The following is a 19,072-nucleotide window of genomic DNA, read 5'->3' as shown; positions in this document are numbered from 1 at the left end:
CTGGCTTTAATTAATAACTGATGCTTACATGGTCTGAAATCAGACTTAAGAGTCACTACCTCTGTTCATTAACATGTCGTCATGTATTTCACAAAACAAGTTTGTTCTTGTGTATTCAGAGGTGTGTATCTGGGTGCAAGCTTCACCCATACATCAGAAACACAGAACTCATTTCAACCCTCTGCTACATCTTATTCACTTGTTTCATAATCGAGTCATCTTTCCCTGTAACAATCAACTAATTTGCATATCAGCTTATAACCCACTAAGTTGACAGGACAACAGGAATGCAAGTTCAAAATATTATCACAAAAGAGAATTTACTTCATACAGTAAATTACTTGTGTTGCTCCAATCAATCAGAAAGCATATCACAATTTACCATATTAAAAACGAAATGTATTGTCTTGTATTGTCTTTTTTTTTTCCTTTCACAAAAGTTAAACGGTTGTCCTGCAACCTGAAGAGCAGTGGATACACTCAGCATTTGATAACAAGTGTCTGTTAAATTTACACTATTTTAACACTGATGAGAGACAACAAGCTGATCTTCATTGCATGTGTGTGTGTTAGTAGGCAGGTTTAATGGATGTGTGTGCAGTGGAGCTGCAGATTCAGCAGAGCATGTACTTAAAGCTGCCTTTCCTTCACATTTCTCTGTTTATGTGTGTTTGTGTGCATTTTATTTTTACCTTTGTTGCGATCCTTTTAATCTGCCTCGACAAGACAGTTTTCCAACCCAATTACCATGTGTTCTCACATTAACAACAACAGACTTCATTTTTTCTCTATGCTCTCTTCCCACTTCTCACAGCTTCTGTCTCTCTCCTGCATCTGCAGCAGTTCACGGTTGTGGCGTGTCAGAGGCCCAGTGGGCCGTTCTTCTTCAGCTTTGCCTTTTGTCTTTCACTCTTTTCAGTCTCTTCCTTTGCCATTTCAACTCCCAGTATGGCAAATGTGAAACTCAGACAGTCTTCTCAATTCCATTCACACAGTGATGTGGCTGGTGAACCTCCCAGCTTGTGATTGGGAGTGCATGCTTCCATCCACGATGGTATTTGTACATGCTGCTGAACCCTTTAAGGTTTAGGGCAGTGTTGCTGTCTGTTCACCTTGTTGACTCTTGAAGTCAACGCAGTTCCTCTCGTACTGCCTTTTGTCTTCAGGGAGATTGATTGTCCTCAAAGCTTGTTCTTCAGGTTAAGATGTACAGTACATGGAGTTGGTTCCAATTATGTTAATCTATCATTTTGCTCCAGCCGCTGTGCTTGTGGAGGACGTTGATCCAGTTCCGTAGCCACCTGTACTAACACACTAAAACATTTATTATGTATTATGTATGTATATAACCTTATCCCATAGTCCAGCCAATCACGCGATTCACATTCACGTACATGCGCAGCTAATCAACGTCGTTGACAGGCTATGACAGCGTCCTTATGTGCCAACACCGGTGTTTTAGCTAGCAAAGCGGCGTGGCTGATGTGGAGTGAAGCCACGTTAATGACAACGTGTATAACTAGGGCTGCTCAATTAATCGAATTTTAATCACGATTACGATCTGGAATTTCAACGATCATTAAAAATGACTGAGTCGATTATTAGCCCCTCCCTCATTTATCCGCGACACCTTAAAGGCCGGTCCGTGAAAATATTGTCGGGCATAAACCGTCCGTGGCGCAAAAAAGGTTGGAGACCGCTGATTAAGAGGACCCGGGGGAAGCTCGGAAAGCTAAGCAGAAGTTATTTGGAGAGGAGAGTGACTGCTGTTGGTTGAAAAGAGAGGTAAAAAAAACTTCAGTGGTGTTGCACACTATTTTATATTATTTTTTAAAGTCATTATTCAATACATTGTTATTGTTAACCCTTTAAAGCCGGTCAGAGCAGCACGCTCCGTTTTGTGTAACTATTTTTAAATCCCTGTAGAACCTGAACCGTGTAAGCTAGCGCAATAATTTGTTTTGCATATGAAACCGGAGGAGTTGTACTTACAACTTATGCCATCAGCTTGTCCTCGGTCACGGTTTCCTTCCACATAAAGCTTTGCAAAAACTGCATTAAAAGCTCTTGCAGGAACAAAAACATAATACTCCAGAAACACGCTTTGCCGATCCGATCAGCTGTTCGTAACACTTCCCACAGTGAAACAGACGTCAGCGCGAACTATCGCATGTCCGTCATTTCCTGCCCGAAACCGGAAGTGATGTCATTTTCGCGGAAAATTTTTTTTTTTTACTTGTACGCCTTAAAAGCCTATACTGGTCATGTTTGACCTTTCTGAATAGTTTCTGGGATGCTTAGAACTCGAATTGCACTGCTAGAAATATTTTATTTTGATGCACATGCTGTTTTCTTTGCAAATTTGCATCATAGGATTGTTTTTTCGTTTTTCCTGCAGTATATAAAAATTGGTGTATCTCCAAAATAAAACTATGAAGACACTCAAAATAAATTTCCTGTTGTTGTAAACTATTTTTTTGCAACTTTTTTGTATTTAAAGTTTTGAGGGATAAACCTCTTAAATTTCTCCAAGTAGAAATATATGTAAAAAAAACAAAAACGATTTTCTATTTTTTTTGTAGTTTATTGCACTTTTTTGCAATTAATGTAGTTACTATGGACTTAATGCATACATATTATTAAAATATGGGCTATAACAGTTTTATAGCAACTTGAAATGCTCCCAAAAATGGCACTACAACATGTAAAAAAAATAATATAAGCTCTGGCGGACTTGGTTCTATAGTAGGTCTTAAAGGGTTAAATAAATATCGTCAAATAATCGAGATCTCAATTTCAGTGAAAATAATCGTGATTATCATTTTTGCCATAATCGAGCAGCCCTATGTATAACCATTGGAAATGTGAGCAGGACAGACGGAACAACCGACGGAAAAGGTGTGGACTTTATACCCGTTTTTAAATTGTGTTGATCGGCCATGTAAAACCAGAGTTGTGATTTAAAAAAAAAAAAAAATGCAGTGTTTGTTTTTCTTCCTGAATACTATCGTTGTTTATATTTACTGCGGGAAGAAACGGTAAAAACTGTGTTTTATAAGGAAAACACTCGAAAGCCTGTGAACAAAGATGAAACCAAAACACCCCCCACCCTTTCCCATTGTTTGAAAAATGTACCATGTCGACCAATCAAAACATGGCATTTAGTTGTTAAGAAACGGAAGGAAGTATTAGGAGTGACGGCGGTTTTGAGATGTGAGAGATTTGCGACGTTTAGCGCAAATCTTGTGTAGTTAGTGTTTAGTGTAGTCAATAGTTTTGTTGTGTGTGTCAGAACAATGAGGCGACTGCTGAATGTTACAGGTGTTACAGCAGTGATACATCTGCTGTTGTCAGGCCTGCAGGTATCAGGCTGTTGTTCTCCTTCATCTCATAGTGGACAGAAATTATTTTTTGGAGTGGCACAAATAATTTGTGTGGCATCAGATTTGATGCAAAACAGCTGATTGTTCTATAAATATTTTGAAATGTTTGTTTAAAAAACGCCTCGGCTGCATTTTTAGGTAAACAGCTGCAAAAAACTTTGTTTGCAAACCTCAGTAACTTTTTTGAAGAATTAACTATGTAATTCTCGCAACAGAAAAGCCGATCAGCTGATCATTGATCAGTTTCATGATTGAAGTAGCAGCAGGAGAGGGAGGGAGAGAGAAGAGGCAGTCGCTCCATATATCGGTTAACGTGGGAACGCTTTACAAACATTCAGAGATGAACTTACACACTTGCTTTCTCTGGGATAACTTTCTCGGAGATGAAATGCAGGGTTGGTAGCGAGGCTCCAAATATTCAACCAGACCGCCAACAGGTCTGGCACGCCACAACCGCTCTATCACGTGACGCTTACTGCTCCGACTTGGTATCGATACGATCGATTTTTGGATCGATCTGCCCACTACTTTGGTTGTAGGAGGATGTAGGAGGAGGTTGTGAGTTCAGATGTGGGATGCCGAGATTAAAGCTGGAGAAAAATGTGATGAGCTCTTGTGTCGTTCTTACGTACTTCCACAACGTAACATTATATAATAAAAACTGTTCAACAACACAATACAGCAGAAAGTAAAAATATTCAGATTGACCATAGATCACTGAGGGTTTACAAAATGCATGTGAAAAGAAAAATACATTGTATAAGGAATTCATAAAACAAAGAACAAAAGAAGTAGAAAATAATGACAAAAAACAAATAAATTGATCTATATTATACGGGTATGAAGAAAGTACTAGTATAGTATATTAAAGTAGTATAGTAAAATAATAAACACTAAACACTAATATATTAAGGGATGTTATATGGGATACATTAAAGGTTGGTGGTTCAATCCCTTAGGCAAGACACTAACTCAAAGTTGGTCTCCAATCCATAAATTTGGGGATAGGCACCACTTCACATATTACAAGCCTGTTTCTCTACTTCCACAATTCTCCAATTGTTACTGAAGGTTACTCTTCATACCAATACCAACTAGATTTTTAAATCTTAATATAAATGAGTAACAGTAGGTGGACATTAGGTAAGGCTGCACTTTTTGCAGTGATCTCGTATAGAAAACTATTCCTCGCGTATATAAAACAGATCTGCGGCTCTGAACCGTAGTAAAGGGACCTCTGGCTGATACGTCGGGTTCGTGTCGGGCTCGTAGTGGAAAACTAGCTTTACTTTGTTGTCTGGGTCAACTTTGCTAGTGAGAGACAGAGAGAGGCGTTGAAAGGCTGCTCCAACAGAACTTGTTGTTTCAGAGGAAAACACGAACACAGCGTACAGTCGAGTCTTAATAGCTTACTTACAATTGGGCTCATCAGGCTCTCTTTTTGGCTGCAGTGGTTATTATTATCATCATGGTCCTGGAGCGGTGACCCATTGTTTTGAGTTTATTGTTATTATTCTTTAGTTTCTTCTGATTTTGTATTAGTTCTTAGGGTTTGATTCTGGTGTTCAGTGTTTTATCATTCCTACCTGTGTCTTCCCCTTGTGCTCTGTTCGTGTCCCCAAGTTTGTGTTGTAAAACAGTCTGTGAGTTTCATGTTTTACTTTGAAGGTTTGTGTCTGGTCGTGTCTAATTAGGTTCAGCTGTGTACCCCAATTATATTTACATGCTTCCATCTCCCGTTGCTGCTCGGTGACAGCTCGTAATTTTCCACTCTCCTTTTTCACACATAATGGGTTTGGCAGGTTTGGCAGTCCATTCTCCCTGCAGCACGGACTACACTGCCCATGAAGCTACATTCTTTAGGGCTATGCCTGTAACACCTATTGCCTTCATATTAAATCATTTTTGAATAATAATTAAAAAAAATAATTTCTTCACGCCATTAAGCGGGCCACAAGTAGAGGTGACATGGGCTGCGAGATTGAGACACAGGCATTAGAGCCTCGCGTTTTTTGTTTGGGTTTCCACCGGCGTGGAATAACCAAAAATAGAGAGGTCATAGCCTAACATATGGAACAGGAAAAGACCGCCGTGTAATCCATTTATTTCAACGAAGTAACTGTATTCTGAATATCACGTTTTTAAACAGTAACTGTAATGGAATACAGTTACTCATATTTTGTATTTTAAATACGTAACGTCGGTACATGTATCCCATTACTCCCCAACACTGGCCAGAGTATTCCTAGGTCTTTGAAAAGCACCTGATACAATCAATGATTTGGGAATTCTCAAATAAACTCACATGTCAAGTCAAGTCAAGTTTATTTATAGAGCACATTTAAAAACAACCAAGGCTGACCAAAGTGCTGTACAGTAAATACAGATAAAAATACAATAGAACACAATTTCGTAAAACACCTCGCTGATCAAATAAAAAAATAAATAAACAAATAAATTAAACCTTTCTAAAAGCCAATGAAAAGAGGTGAGTTTTAAGAGCAGTTTTAAAAGTTTCTAGGCTTTTGGAGAATCTGACGTGAGGAGGTAAACTGTTCCATGTGCAGACAGATGTTGTGAAAATTGAAAGAGTTCATGAACATAAGTTTTTTGGTGTTATAACAGATGATAAAATAGGCTGGAAAAAATATAATAAATAAGCATTTCAGTATTGAGCAAAGAAAATAACATTCTGGACCACGAATCCCTCCATCGGAGAGCAACTCTGATCGAACCACCAACCTTCCAATCAGCAGATGACCTGCTCTACCTCCTGAGCCACACCATATGTGTTTGTGTACACGCACATGTATGTGGTGTATCTATTTGTTTATGTATATGTATCTGGAGTAACACAGCCAAACACATGTGACAGATTAAAAGGAAGGATTTATGATAGGATATGGTATAAACATGAAGAAACAGTGATGATTATTAGTACAAATAATAAGATAAGATAAAACTTTAATCCCTCAGGTGGGTTCCTCTGGGAAATTCGGTAATAGGAAAGGGTTTGATTAAATAAGCTTATTCTATTACTTTAACATGTTCAAAAAAGCCACACAATAAAATAAAAAACAAAAAAACACAATACAATAATTTTATGTAGTCTCTAATCACTCTAATAATTTTTTATGCTGCAAATTATTGTGCCTTGAAATAGTATTCATAACGCTTAAGGTTTTCCAGACTTCACACTTTGAGGGAATTTCATGGTACATCAACACAAAGTAAAGCATACTTCACCATGTGAAGTGGAAGGAAAACAATATATGGTTTTCAACATTTTTCACAAATAAAAATTTGAAAAGTGTGGTGTGAGTATTTATTCAGCCCCCTTTACATTGTTCTGTAAAGGCCTCCGATGTTTGTGAGAGTGACCAAAATCCATCATGATGATCAAGGAACACAACTGAGAGGTAAGGGATAAAATTGTGGAGAGGTTTAAAGTAGGGTTAGGTTATAAAAACATATCCCAAGCTCTCAGTCCAACCGCACTGAAGATGGAGAGCGATTCTCTTTTGGACTTTCATACGCACTGTTTTTCAACTACCCAAAGTCTATGAAGAACACATTGCAGTTCATCTAGCGGGCACTATGCACAATGTGCCACATTGGACTAAAACGCAAGTTAGAAACCGTATATCGCCTCTACAATGAGAAACCATGGCTGGTGGGGATTCCTCCTCCCCTGTATGTTGCTGTAAAATATCCTTCTAAAATGAGAATAAATATTGTTGCCAGTTTAAATGCAGCTTCATAGACATAGCATCTGATCTTGCACTCTTGGTGTCGCTATCACTTGGTGTTCGCTCGCTCTGTGGTAGAGTATCACTTCCTGTTCCTGCTCAAACACAGTGGTGTTTCTGAGTAGCTTATCTGCGTAGCAATTTAATTTAATTAAAAACTTTAAAATACATTCTATTTTCATAGTATAATCTTCTCGTGCTTCATCCGAAGCACACTTTCTGTGTACTCACTACCTAATTTATAACCAAAGTATTCACTCAATGTCTCTGTACTGTTTCGCTAGCTTAGCTTAGCTCATAGCCGACTCGTTAGCACCATGGCTACTTCACCTGTCCCTCCTGCACTTTCTTGCTCATTGTGTCAGATGTTTAGTTACTCCTCGGCCTCCTTTAGCAGTAATGATATCTGTAACAAATGTAGCATATTTACAGCGCTGGAGGCCAGGATTACTGAATTGGAGACTCGGCTTCGCACCCTTCATTCACCCATAGCTAGCCAGGCCCCTGTAGCTGGTGCAGCCGAAAATAGCGTAGGCCCCGCTAGCTGTTACCCGGCAGACCCCAAGCAGCTGGGGAAAGAGGGTGGCTGGGTGACGGTGAGGAGGAAGCATAGTCCTAAACAGAAGCCCCAGGTACACCACCAACCCGTTCATGTGTCTAACCGTTTTTCCCCACTGGGCGACACACCCGCTGGGGGTCAAACTCTGGTAATTGGTGATTGTGTTCTCAGACATGTGAAGCTAGAGACACCGGCAACCATAGTCAATTGTCTTCCAGAGGCCAGAGCAGGCGACATTGAAGGAAATTTAAAACTGCTGGCTAAGGGCAAACGTAAATTCAGTAAAATCATAATTCACGTCGGCAGTAATGACACCCGGTTACGCCAATCGGAGGTCACTAAAATCAATATTGAATCGGTGTGCAACTTTGCCAAAACAATGTGGGACTCTGTAGTTTTCTCTGGTCCCCTCCCCAATCAGACCAGGAGTGACATGTTTAGCCGCATGTTCTCCTTAAATTGCTGGCTGTCTGAGTGGTGTCCCAGAAACGATGTGGGCTTCATAGATAATTGGCAAACCTTCTGGAGGAAACCTGGTCTTGTTAGGAGAGACGGCATCCATCCCACTTTCGATGGAGCAGCTCTCATTTCTAGAAATATGGACAAATTTATTAAACCCCCCAAAGTATGACTATCCAGAGTTGGGACCAGGAAGCAGAGTTGCAGTCTTACACACCTCTCTGCAGCTTCTCTCCTCCTGCTACCCCCCCAAAAACCCATCTCCATAGAGACTGTGTCAGCTCCCAAACAGACAAAAAACAAACTAAAAACCAGCAACAAACAACTTAAACATAAACAATTACAAAGAAAGACCAATGCAGTATCCACATCTGAACCAAAGAGTAAAACAGTGAAATGTGGATTATTAAATATTAGGTCTCTCTCCTCCAAGTCTCTGTTAGACTTAATAATTGATCAACAAATTGATTTACTCTGCCTTACAGAAACCTGGTTGCAGCAGGATGATTATGTTAGTTTAAATGAATCAACACCCCCGAGTCATTCTAACTACCAGAAATCTTGAAGCACAGGCCGAGGGGGCGGTGTGGCAGCAATTTTTCACACCAGCCTATTAATCAAACAAAGACCCAGACAGACTTTTAATTCATTTGAAAGCCTGGTGCTTAACATTGTCCACCCCAGCTGTGAAACTCAGAAACCAGTCTTACTTGTTATCATCTATCGTCCACCTGGGCCTTACACAGAGTTTCTGTCTGATTTCTCAGACTTTTTATCTGATTTAGTTCTGAGCTCAGATAAAATAATTATTGTGGGTGATTTTAACATCCATGTAGATGCTAAAAATGACAGCCTCAACATGGCATTTAATCTGTTATCTGTTATCTGTCTTTATAAGAAAGCCCTCCGCAAAGCCAGAACATCTTACTATTCATCACTGATTGAAGAAAAGAAGAACAACCCCAGGTTTCTCTTCAGCACTGTAGCCAGGCTGACAAACAGTCAGAGCTCTTTTGAGCCAACAATCCCTTTAACGTTAACTAGTAATGACTTCATGAACTTCTTCACAAATAAAATTTTTATCATTAGAGAAAAAATTACCAATAATCATCCCACAGATGTAATATTATCTACAGCTACTCTTAGTACCATTAATGTTAAGTTAGACTCTTTTTCTCCAATTGATCTTTCTGAGTTAACTTCAATAATTACTTCCTCCAAGCCATCAACGTGTCTTTTAGACCCCATTCCTACAAAACTGCTCAAAGAAGTCCTGCCATTAATTAATTCTTCGATCTTAAATATGATCAACCTATCTCTAATAATGGGCTATGTACCACAGGCCTTCAAGCTAGCTGTAGTTAAACCTTTACTCAAAAAGCATCTCTAGACCCAGCAGTCTTAGCTAATTATAGGCCAATCTCCAACCTTCCTTTATATCAAACATCCTTGAAAGAGTAGTTGTCAAACAGCTAACAGATCATCTGCAGAGGAATGGCTTATTTGAAGAGTTTCAGTCAGGTTTCAGAGCTCATCACAGCACAGAAACAGCTTTAGTGAAGGTTACAAATGATCTTCTTATGGCCTCTGACAGTGGACTCATCTCTGTGCTTGTCCTGCTAGACCTCAGTGCAGCATTCGATACTGTCGACCATAATATCCTATTAGAGCGATTAGAACATGCTGTAGGTATTACAGGTACTGCACTGCAGTGGTTTGTATCATATCTATCTAATAGACTCCAGTTTGTGCATGTAAATGGAGAGTCCTCTTCACACACTGAGGTTAATTATGGAGTTCCACAGGGTTCAGTGCTAGGACCAATTCTGTTTACATTATACATGCTTCCCTTAGGCAGCATCATTAGAAGACATAGCATACATTTACACTGCTATGCAGATGACACCCAGCTCTATCTGTCCATGAAGCCAGATAACACACACCAATGAGTTAAACTGCAGGAATGTCTTAAAGACATAAAGAGCTGGATGGCCGCTAACTTTCTGCTTCTTAATTCAGATCAAACTGAGGTTATTGTACTCGGCCCTGAAAATCTTAGAAATATGGTATCTAAGCAGATTCTTACTCTGGATGGCATTACCTCGGCCTCCAGTAACGCTGTGAGGAACCTTGGAGTCATTTTTGACCAGGATATGTCCTTCAATGCACATATTAAACAAATATGTAAGACTGCTTTCTTCCATTTGTGCAACATCTCTAAATTTAGAAATATCCTGTCTCAGAGTGATGCTGAAAAACTAGTTCATGCATTTATTACTTCCAGGCTGGACGACTGTAATTCATTATTATCAGGAAGTCCTAAAAACTCACTGAAAAGCCTTCAGCTGATCCAAAATGCTGCAGCAAGAGTCCTGACAGGGACTAGAAAGAGAGAGCATATTTCTCCTGTTTTGGCTTCCTGTTAAATCCAGAATTCAAAATCCTGCTCCTCACATACAAGGTCTTAAATAATCAGGCCCCATCTTATCTTAATGACCTTGTAGTACCATATCACCCTATTAGAGCACTTCGCTCTCGCTCTGCAGGCCTACTTGTTGTTCCTAGAGTACCGTATTTCCCGGACTACAAAGCGCACCTGAATATTAGCCGCACAAGCTAAAATCAGGGGAAAATCCTGTTTTGTACATACATTAGCCGCACCTGACTAAAAGCCGTAGGTGTTTCAATGTTGACTTATCATATGTAAGAGAATATGCACAAAGGGAATTGTCAGGAAAGAGATGGCTGTTTGGAGACACACCCCTTTTATTAATATTTTTGAAAAACCACCAAAGTCCTCTTCTCCAGTGTCGGAACGAACAGGCTCAGGATGGCTTCGTCATCCACTCTCAGCTTCTCTCCTTCGTTGTCACTTTCAAAACCAAAGAAATCCTCGTTGTCAGTGTCAGAGTCGAACACCCTAAGAAGGGCCGTGGCAGTGTCCTCTCCATCATGCAGCAGTCCAGCCCTTCAAAATCCGTTGGTGATCGTGGATGTTTTCACACTTTTCCACGCTGTCAGAATCCACCGGTGGAGTTGGGCATAACTTGCTTTTTGCAAGTTTATCGCCGCTCATCATCCACGACTCCCGCTGAACGCGTAGTGCTACTTTGAAGTTTGTTTTTCGCGCTACTTCGTACGGCACTACGTTGCCTGGCGGACGGACATGTGACTAACATACCACTCTTGAACCCCGATCCTTCCGCCAGGCAACGTTGTGCCGTACAACAGCGGAACAAACAAAACAAATCGTCTTACGATATGACAAAAATCATGGACAATCCATAGAAAAGCCGCACCTGACTAAAAGCCGCAGGGTTCAAAGCTTGTGCAAAAAGTAGCGGCTTATAGCCCGACAATTACGGTATTTAAAAGTAGAATGGGAGGCAGAGCCTTCAGTTTTCAGGCCCCTCTTCTGTGGAACCAGCATATAGTTAGGGCTGGACCAGGTGACCCTGAATCCTCCCTTAGTTATGCTGCTATAGAGGTAGGCTGCCGGGGATACCCATGATGCATTGAGTTTTTCCTTTCCAGTCACCTTTCTCACTCACTATGTGTTAACAGACCTCTCTGCATTGAATCATATCTGTTATTAACCTCTGTCTCTCTTCCACAGCATGTCTTTATCCTGTCTTCCTTCTCTCACCCCAACCAATCACAGCAGATGGCCCCGCCCCTCCCTGAGTCTGGTTCTGCCGGAGGTTTCTTCCTGTTAAAAAGGAGTTTTTCCTTCCCACTGTCGCCAAAGTGCTTGCTCATAGGGGGTCATATGATTGTTGGGTTTTTCTCTGTATCTATGAAGTGCCTTGAGGCGAATTTTGTTGTGATTTGGCGCTATATAAATAAAATTGAATTGAATTGAATTCATTTATTGACAGAAGGCTCAGTGACTCTTGGATTTTTCTGAAATTGTACATTTTAAAGTCACAGAGGTTTCTCCAAAATGTGTTCTGTGTTAATTTGTGCATTACCTTAACAGTATCATAAAATCAGTTTTACTTTTTTTATAGCAGTGCATGAAATAGCAGATATTAAAAAAAAACCTCACGACCTTCATTTACAGATAGCTGTGGAAAAACAATAGAAACAAAGGATTTTATTTCAACACAGATTATATCGACACTTAAGGTTTTATTAAGTCTGAAAAAAGGCATGCATGCTTTAACATATCACTATGACATGAAAATAAAGGAATTCTTTAAATGAGGGTCTTTGCTTTTAAGTCAACATGTACACAGTGTAGGTGTGTCCCTGTGAAGTCACATGTACATCCATCAGACGTCTAAGCCGTGGCATTGAATGTCCCGTGGAAGCCATAGGGGATGTTGACAGGTACCACCGCCCTGCCCAGCTCCTCGAATGTCTTGGCATCTAACACCAGAAGGAATGTACTCTTGTCCTGGAGAGAACAGAGACATGGGTAAAGAAATACTTGGTGTACAAGACAGTGTAGAAAACACAACGGCACGATGTCCAAGCTCGTGCTCAGCCATGTTTTACATTTGTATGAGGAAACTGTATCTATAAAGAGTACCCTGTCCAAAATGGCTGAGCCTGACTAACCTCGTCTGGAGTGATGACCACAGACATGATGACACCATCATCCTCCTCTGTAGCATTAGGAGAGGGAACAAAGACCGGCTCAGATGGATACTGACCAGGATGTTCCCACACCTGTGAGGGAACATTTACACACAATATCACATTCATGATGATAAAAGAAAAATCACAATAACAATGCTATCTCAATACCTGTGGGACAGTCCTCTCTAACTTTGTTTACTGTTTGTTAACTCCATATTACCCACAATTTTTATGGATTGTCTTCAGTCTTCTACTAGTTATATACCAGGGGTCCCCTGAGGCCTGGTATATAACTAAGGCCTGTTGTTTTTCAATACAACATTATATAATTTCACAATGACACAAAAAGTTACTACATATACATACAGTAATATACTACACTAGATTTCTATATTACCAAGGCTGACATCAGCATAAAACACTTTAATATAACCCTTTCCCCTTTGGGGTGAGTTGCGCTCTCTGTGAATGAACTAAAATAGAAACAGATATAATTGGTTCCCTCTGGAAACTGTTGATTTCAGTTGTGGGGGTTAATTTGTTCCACAGATTGGAAATGCGAGCTCTCTTTTCTTTGCTCCAATAAAACAACGTACCTTCATGCGTTTTCCATGGAGATCCATCTTAATCAGCGTGTCCCCTACAAGGTGTCTAAAGCCACAGCCATAGAAGTAGCGGTAGGGATGGGTGTTGAATTTGTGATAGTTGATCTGAGGAAACTCCAGACCTCCGTATTCATGGAGATCCTCCCCATGCAGGTCCTCATGAGTACAGAACACCTGCACAGGTTTAAAAAAACAAAAAAAGCAACACAGGTAATCACTGAGATTCAGGTAGTGAAAGTGCTATTAAAATGTCAACATGTAGCAAAGTCCAATTAAGCGTTTATATAGAAGTCAGAATGTAAATAAGTTCCACAGAAAGAAGAAATAGGTTTGTTAAAGCATGTAAATTTTAACTACCATAAGATTGATAAAATCTTAATGTCTGTGTGAAAAAGTAAAATGAAACGGAGAAATTCAACATACCGTATTTTCACGACCATAAGGCGCACTTAAAAGTCTTAGATTTTCTTCAAAAAGTACGGCGCGCCCTATAGCGCAGTGCGCCCTGTGTGTTGTAAGGAGGACGTAGTAGAGAACACCATGAGAACGCTAAAGGGTGAAGTGTGGGCGTTGATCGTATATACCGGACAATCGCACATACCTGTCTAAAAGACCGGGTATGTGCATTATGTGGAACATCGTTGTTTTAACAACCCTGAAAATGGCAAAGAGACACGCTTATGAAGCACAGTTTAAACTGAAGGCCATCAGCTATGCGGAGGAACATGGAAATCGAGCAGCGGCGAGAGAATTTAAGATTAACGAATCGATGGTTCGCAAATGGAGGAAGCTAGAAAACAAGCTCCGGCAGGTCAAGAAAACGCAGCTGAGTTTCCGCGGACATAAGGCGAGGTGGCCCGAGTTGGAGGAAAGACTCGAGTGGTGGATCATCGAGCAAAGAACGAGCGGGAGAAGCGTTTCGACGGTCACCATTCGGCTAAAAGCAGTTTCACTAGCTGAAGAGATGAACATTGAACATTTCCAAGGAGGTCCGTCTTGGTGCTTTCGTTTTGTGAAACGGTGCCATTTTTCCATCCGGACCAGGACTACGGTAGCGCAGCAACTTCCAGCGGATTATAAGGAAAAGCTGGCCATCTTCCGCTCCTACTGCAGCAAACACATCGGCGACAAAAACATCCAGCCCAGCCACATCACTAACATGGACGAGGTCCCGCTCACTTTTGACATCCCGGTGAGTCACACTGTGGAGAAGAAGGGGACCAGCACGGTAGCGATACGCACAACGGGGTATGAAAAGTCGTCTTTTACTGTTGTGCTTGGCTGCCATGCTAATGGACAGAAACTGCCGCCTATGGTGATTTTTAAGCGAAAGACTTTGCCTAAAGAGAAGTTTCCAGCAGAAATCATCATTAAGGCAAATGAAAAGGGCTGGATGGATGAGGAAATGATGAAAGAGTGGCTGAGGGAGGTGTATGTAAGGAGACCAGGTGGTTTTTTCCACGCATCACCATCGCTGTTGATCTGTGACTCTATGCGTGTCCATCTCACAGCCGATGTGAAAAAACTAGTGAAACAAATGAACTGTGAGCTTGCTGTCATTCAGGAGGCCTGACAAAGGAACTCCAACCGCTGGACATCGGTGTGAACCGCCCGTTCAAAGTAAGGCTGCGAGCGGCCTGGGAGCGATGGATGACCGATGGAGACCAGTTTCACCAAGAGTGGAAGGCAGCGCCGGGCGAGTTACGCCACAATTTGCCAATGGATTGTAGATGCTTGGGCTAACATGTCTGCTGGCACTGTTGTTCGAGCTTTCGCAAAAGCCGGCATCATTTCCGAGGAGCCGCATGGCACGGAAAGTGACTCTGACAGTGAAGAAAGTGAACTTGGCATGTTTGATGGAGATTTAGCGCAGCTGTTCAATTCAGACACAGAGGATGAGGACTTCGATGGGTTTGATTGATGATAAAAATGTGAGTACCAAACTTTGTTTTGCTCCTGCTTTATTTTTAAATACGCACACTTGTATGCTTGTGTGTTGTTGATGATGACGATTACCGGTAATAGAAATGTGAGTAAGGTACCGAACTCAGGTTTGCTCCCGCTTTATTTTTAAATACGCATACGGTACTTGTATGCGCCCTATAATCCAGTGCGCCTTATGTGTGTGTTAAATACAGTAATGGCACACATAACTGAGACTGCGCCTTTTAGTACAGTGCGTCTTATGGTCGTGAAAATACGGTATGCATTCTGTAAAGTGCTGATGGCTGTACATTAATACCTTGTTCTTGGCAATTCTTACAGAAGTAGCTATGCTGTTTGGCCGGGTAATCAAGTTCTGGTTGTAGGGTGTGTCGCGGTCAACATTGAGAGGCAGCACAAATCGCCGGGGGAAGGCTCTACTCAAGGTGTTGTACACCTGACGAGGAAGATCTTGTTAACTTCAACAAACCATCTTTTCTTCAGATAAACCAAAAGCAGCCGAAGGATTTTCCATAAACTGCACAGGAAAGTCAGTAATGAGCTTTACTTAACTGACTTACCTCATCAAGAGCTTCTCCAGACTTGCGCATGTTCTGGATGTTGTAGTTTGTGATTGCCTGGCCATCATCTGATGCACACAAATCTATGATCAAGAATCCATCCTCCTCAAATGCATTGATCTGATGGAAGGTTGATAGTGGCTTTGCAAGATACTTGATGGAGCTTACCTGAAACACAAAAACAACAATGGAAATGCACTGTGGCACTAGTTCAGTTCTGCGTTCTAGCTCAAGTCAAATAATTGTACTTAATATTTTATTAATGTGACTTAAATATTATTTCACATTTCTGCAAATGCAAATGCAAAAAAAAAAATTATTAACTAAACTGAACATTTATTTGTTTCTTCTGAAATCTTTGTAACATAAATCATCACTCTACCTATTGATACAGAGCATCAGGTGTCAGACGGAAACTTGCTTTTAGCCCCTTCCTCTTTATTTTTCAGTTATGCTAACATAATCCGTATTCAGATTACTATTATTTGTCATGATTATTTGCTGATTTGACAAAAATGTTTTTATTGCACTTTTATTGTTGCTTTTATCTTGCATTTGCAACAAAACACTGCTTTCATATCTTCACATTTGTACCCTAACCCTATCTTTGCATTCAAATATTCACCTAAATTCAGTATCTCTCTTAGAAGAAAAATAAAATGCATTCATTAAAAATAGATGACCAAAACTTAACTCAAAATTCAATCAAGTCACAGGAACAATACTTATGAGACTTGGAAGAATACTTTTTATTGTGAATTAAGTTTACCTTACTTAATCACTTAGTTCATTTTTGCATGTTAGAGTCCTACCTTCCCAGAGTGTTTGTGGATCAGATGGAAGATTATGTTCAGTTTGGGGTCCCAGAATATGCTATCACTGATACTTTTTCCTCTTAGCTTGCCTGTCACAATCTTCAGCAGGTCCAGCTTGATGGGCTGTTCAATGAACACCACGTAGTTCTCAGACATTGCTATAACGAAATGAGAAGAAGTTTCTATTTATGATTCTTTGCAGCGGGACTCAGCTCCAGTAAGACTATAGGACTATAAGAAAACCAATGATTTAAATCATTTTCATTCCATGCATCAACTCAGAGTACCACTCCATTGTGATACCTGTGCTTTTTTATTCCCAAATTCAAGATGTGCATGCTTTACTGCATGAGACTTTTTGCTCACCAAAGCTGTGATAGTATGAAGGTTTGGTCTTGTCCACTGAAGGAATCGAGCACAGCACTGTGGCTCCCTCCAGGGTTTCATCTTCTGTTTTCTTGGTTGGTGGCACTTGGATAATGTTGTAGTATGATCCTGTCATGCCAGATACTGTTAGATCTTTGATCCGTAACCTGTAGTGTGGAAATGGATCTGATGTTTCTTAAATACCTTTCGAGGTGTAGGAATTTCCCATGTTGTATGTCGTACCATCAGGCTCAGTATGAGGGTGTGCTGTGGCTCCATTCACAGCAATGAATTTGCTCCAGTCCACCTAATAGAAACAAATGCAATGGCACAAAAGGTTTGCAATTTTTATTGCTTCTATACCTACTTTTACAGTTTGATACATGTGCCACTAAAACTTCAGCTGCACGTATATCATTACACTCATGGTACCTTTTCAGTCTCCAGTGTGTCAGGGTCCACCTTGTGCATGATGTTGGTTTCTGTACTGACATAATAGTCACCTTTGTAGGTCACAAAACTCACATTGGCATTGTCTGTGGGCTCTAGAGGGAAAGAAAGCTTTGAATTACTTATTCTATAGCAAGTGCATCAACAGGCTGCTTTGTCTTCAAGATACTCACTGTGTGATTCAAATCTTGACAGGAAGCGCTGGAAGACATTTTTACAGGGGTCCGGCATGGTTACAGTCCCAAACTCAGATATAGCAATGCGATTGTGCTCCTTGTTGGTCTGGTAGCTGTCGCTGGATAGGAAGCGGCTTTTGTAAGTCACTTGCCCATTTGATATTTTGAACTGGTGCATGAGAGCCATGCCATCAAACCAGTGGTTAAATCTGGAGAGAAATAGATGCAATGCAGAGGGGAGTGAGCTTCATGATGTCTGAAGCGAATGGATAAACACACAAAGACGCAGCACTCACTTGTGGTTTCCGATCTCAAACTTTCCGGGCCCATTTCTCAGGAAGTTTCCTTTGATCCATTCTGGGATTGTACCAACGATCTGGGTGCTGATGGGCCTGGGGGTGTCCTCCACTGAGCTCACAATCTTCTCGATAGAAGGCAGACCGCGTACATTTGTGTAATGATTGATGTTCTTCACAGACTTAGATTTTTTGAGTGCTGTTGGAAAAAAACATAATCAGAAAGGACATTGTTATAATTTAAGTAAAATAATGTTAGTGTGTGCAGCTAGTAGCATTTAATGTTTACCTGAAGTATTCTTTTTCTGATGTTTGACAGTATCCATGGCTGTGGTTAAGCCTTCTGTAGCTTAGTCTCTCTTCTGAGATGCTGCTGGTTCGTACGCTGACTCCTGATTTTATACTGTCCTTCTGACACGTACCATAGAAACAGCAAAAAAGGATGCAGTCAGACATTTCATGCTTGTTTAACTCTGTGCAAAACAGAAGCAAATGGCAATCAAAAATGTAAGCAGTAACAGATGATCACTTTATCTGACTGGAAAAAACAGCAAATAACCGTGTCCAGTCTTTCAAATCATTCCTTTGACTCTTTTAGTTAAGCTTAATATGCATGGTTATATATAGCATGGTGAAACCAGATGAACTTGGCTTAGAGGGATGATTTTCTTTTGTTTTTGTATTTTTGCAGATGTACAGCAATCTTTTAAAGAAATATTTCAAATGGGAATATTCTATTTCTGAAATAATTAAAGCATTATAAAATGTTTTCTTGCTCTTTTACATTTGAGTTATCTGAATTAAAAAATAAAATGAGTTCCTGTTGTGTACTTGTCACATATCATATTTCACCAATATGCTCAAAAGAATGACCCATGAACAGGATGACTCTGCATTTTCTGGTGTCAGTAAGGACACTGTGAGTGCCACTGATGGAAGTTCATTTGGGTCCTCACAAAGCTAGCATCTCAAATTAAATTGAAAAAGAAAATCTCTTGTTTCTCTTAACCTTACATTTGTTTAAATTAGCTTTAGGTATGAAATTTGAAAGTTATGAATTAAAGATATTGCATATCATTTTTAATAAGATACATTTCTTGTATCTTGTGATTTCATGTGACTTTCT

At 40.3% G+C, this 19,072-nt stretch overlaps 1 protein-coding gene across 2 annotated transcripts; it reads right to left on the bottom strand.

Annotated features, from left to right (window-relative positions):
• Positions 1-11,600: 11,600 nt before the first annotated feature.
• On the bottom strand, positions 11,601-18,384 carry LOC101485476 (carotenoid-cleaving dioxygenase, mitochondrial). Of its 2 annotated transcripts, XM_014407704.3 has the most exons (12): positions 18,236-18,382; positions 17,947-18,145; positions 17,648-17,859; positions 17,457-17,569; positions 17,229-17,331; positions 17,025-17,153; positions 16,656-16,816; positions 15,844-16,011; positions 15,582-15,719; positions 13,331-13,513; positions 12,714-12,824; positions 11,602-12,549 (listed from the first exon to the last, which is right to left on the bottom strand). In XM_014407704.3, exons 1-12 carry the CDS (start codon positions 18,270-18,272, stop codon positions 12,433-12,435), a joined length of 1,671 nt encoding a protein of 556 aa, XP_014263190.3. In that variant the 5' UTR covers positions 18,273-18,382; the 3' UTR covers positions 11,602-12,432. The 2 variants fall into 2 exon arrangements, with proteins under 2 accessions (XP_076748196.1, XP_014263190.3); XM_076892081.1 differs by lacking the exon at positions 15,582-15,719 and having other exon boundaries at positions 11,601-12,549; positions 18,236-18,384.
• Between the last annotated feature and the right edge of the window lie 688 nt (positions 18,385-19,072).

Source organism: Maylandia zebra, linkage group LG14 (genome assembly GCF_041146795.1).
Source record: "Maylandia zebra isolate NMK-2024a linkage group LG14, Mzebra_GT3a, whole genome shotgun sequence".
Lineage (NCBI taxonomy): Eukaryota > Metazoa > Chordata > Actinopteri > Cichliformes > Cichlidae > Maylandia > Maylandia zebra.
Note: the sequence above shows the minus strand (reverse complement) of the source record. Positions and strands in the feature narration are given on the sequence as shown.

What these genes read in the sequence shown, in the direction of transcription:
- LOC101485476 (XM_014407704.3), bottom strand. Translation starts at nt 18,272, where the DNA reads ATGGATACTGTCAAACATCAGAAAAAGAATACTTCAG. An exon ending in TCAGAAAAAGAATACTTCAG is followed by an intron (nt 18,146 to 18,235) that starts GTAAACATTAAA and finishes TTTTTCCAACAG; the next exon opens with CACTCAAAAAATCTAAGTCT. An exon ending in TGGTCATCACTCCAGACGAG is followed by an intron (nt 12,550 to 12,713) that starts GTTAGTCAGGCT and finishes TGTTCTCTCCAG; the next exon opens with GACAAGAGTACATTCCTTCT.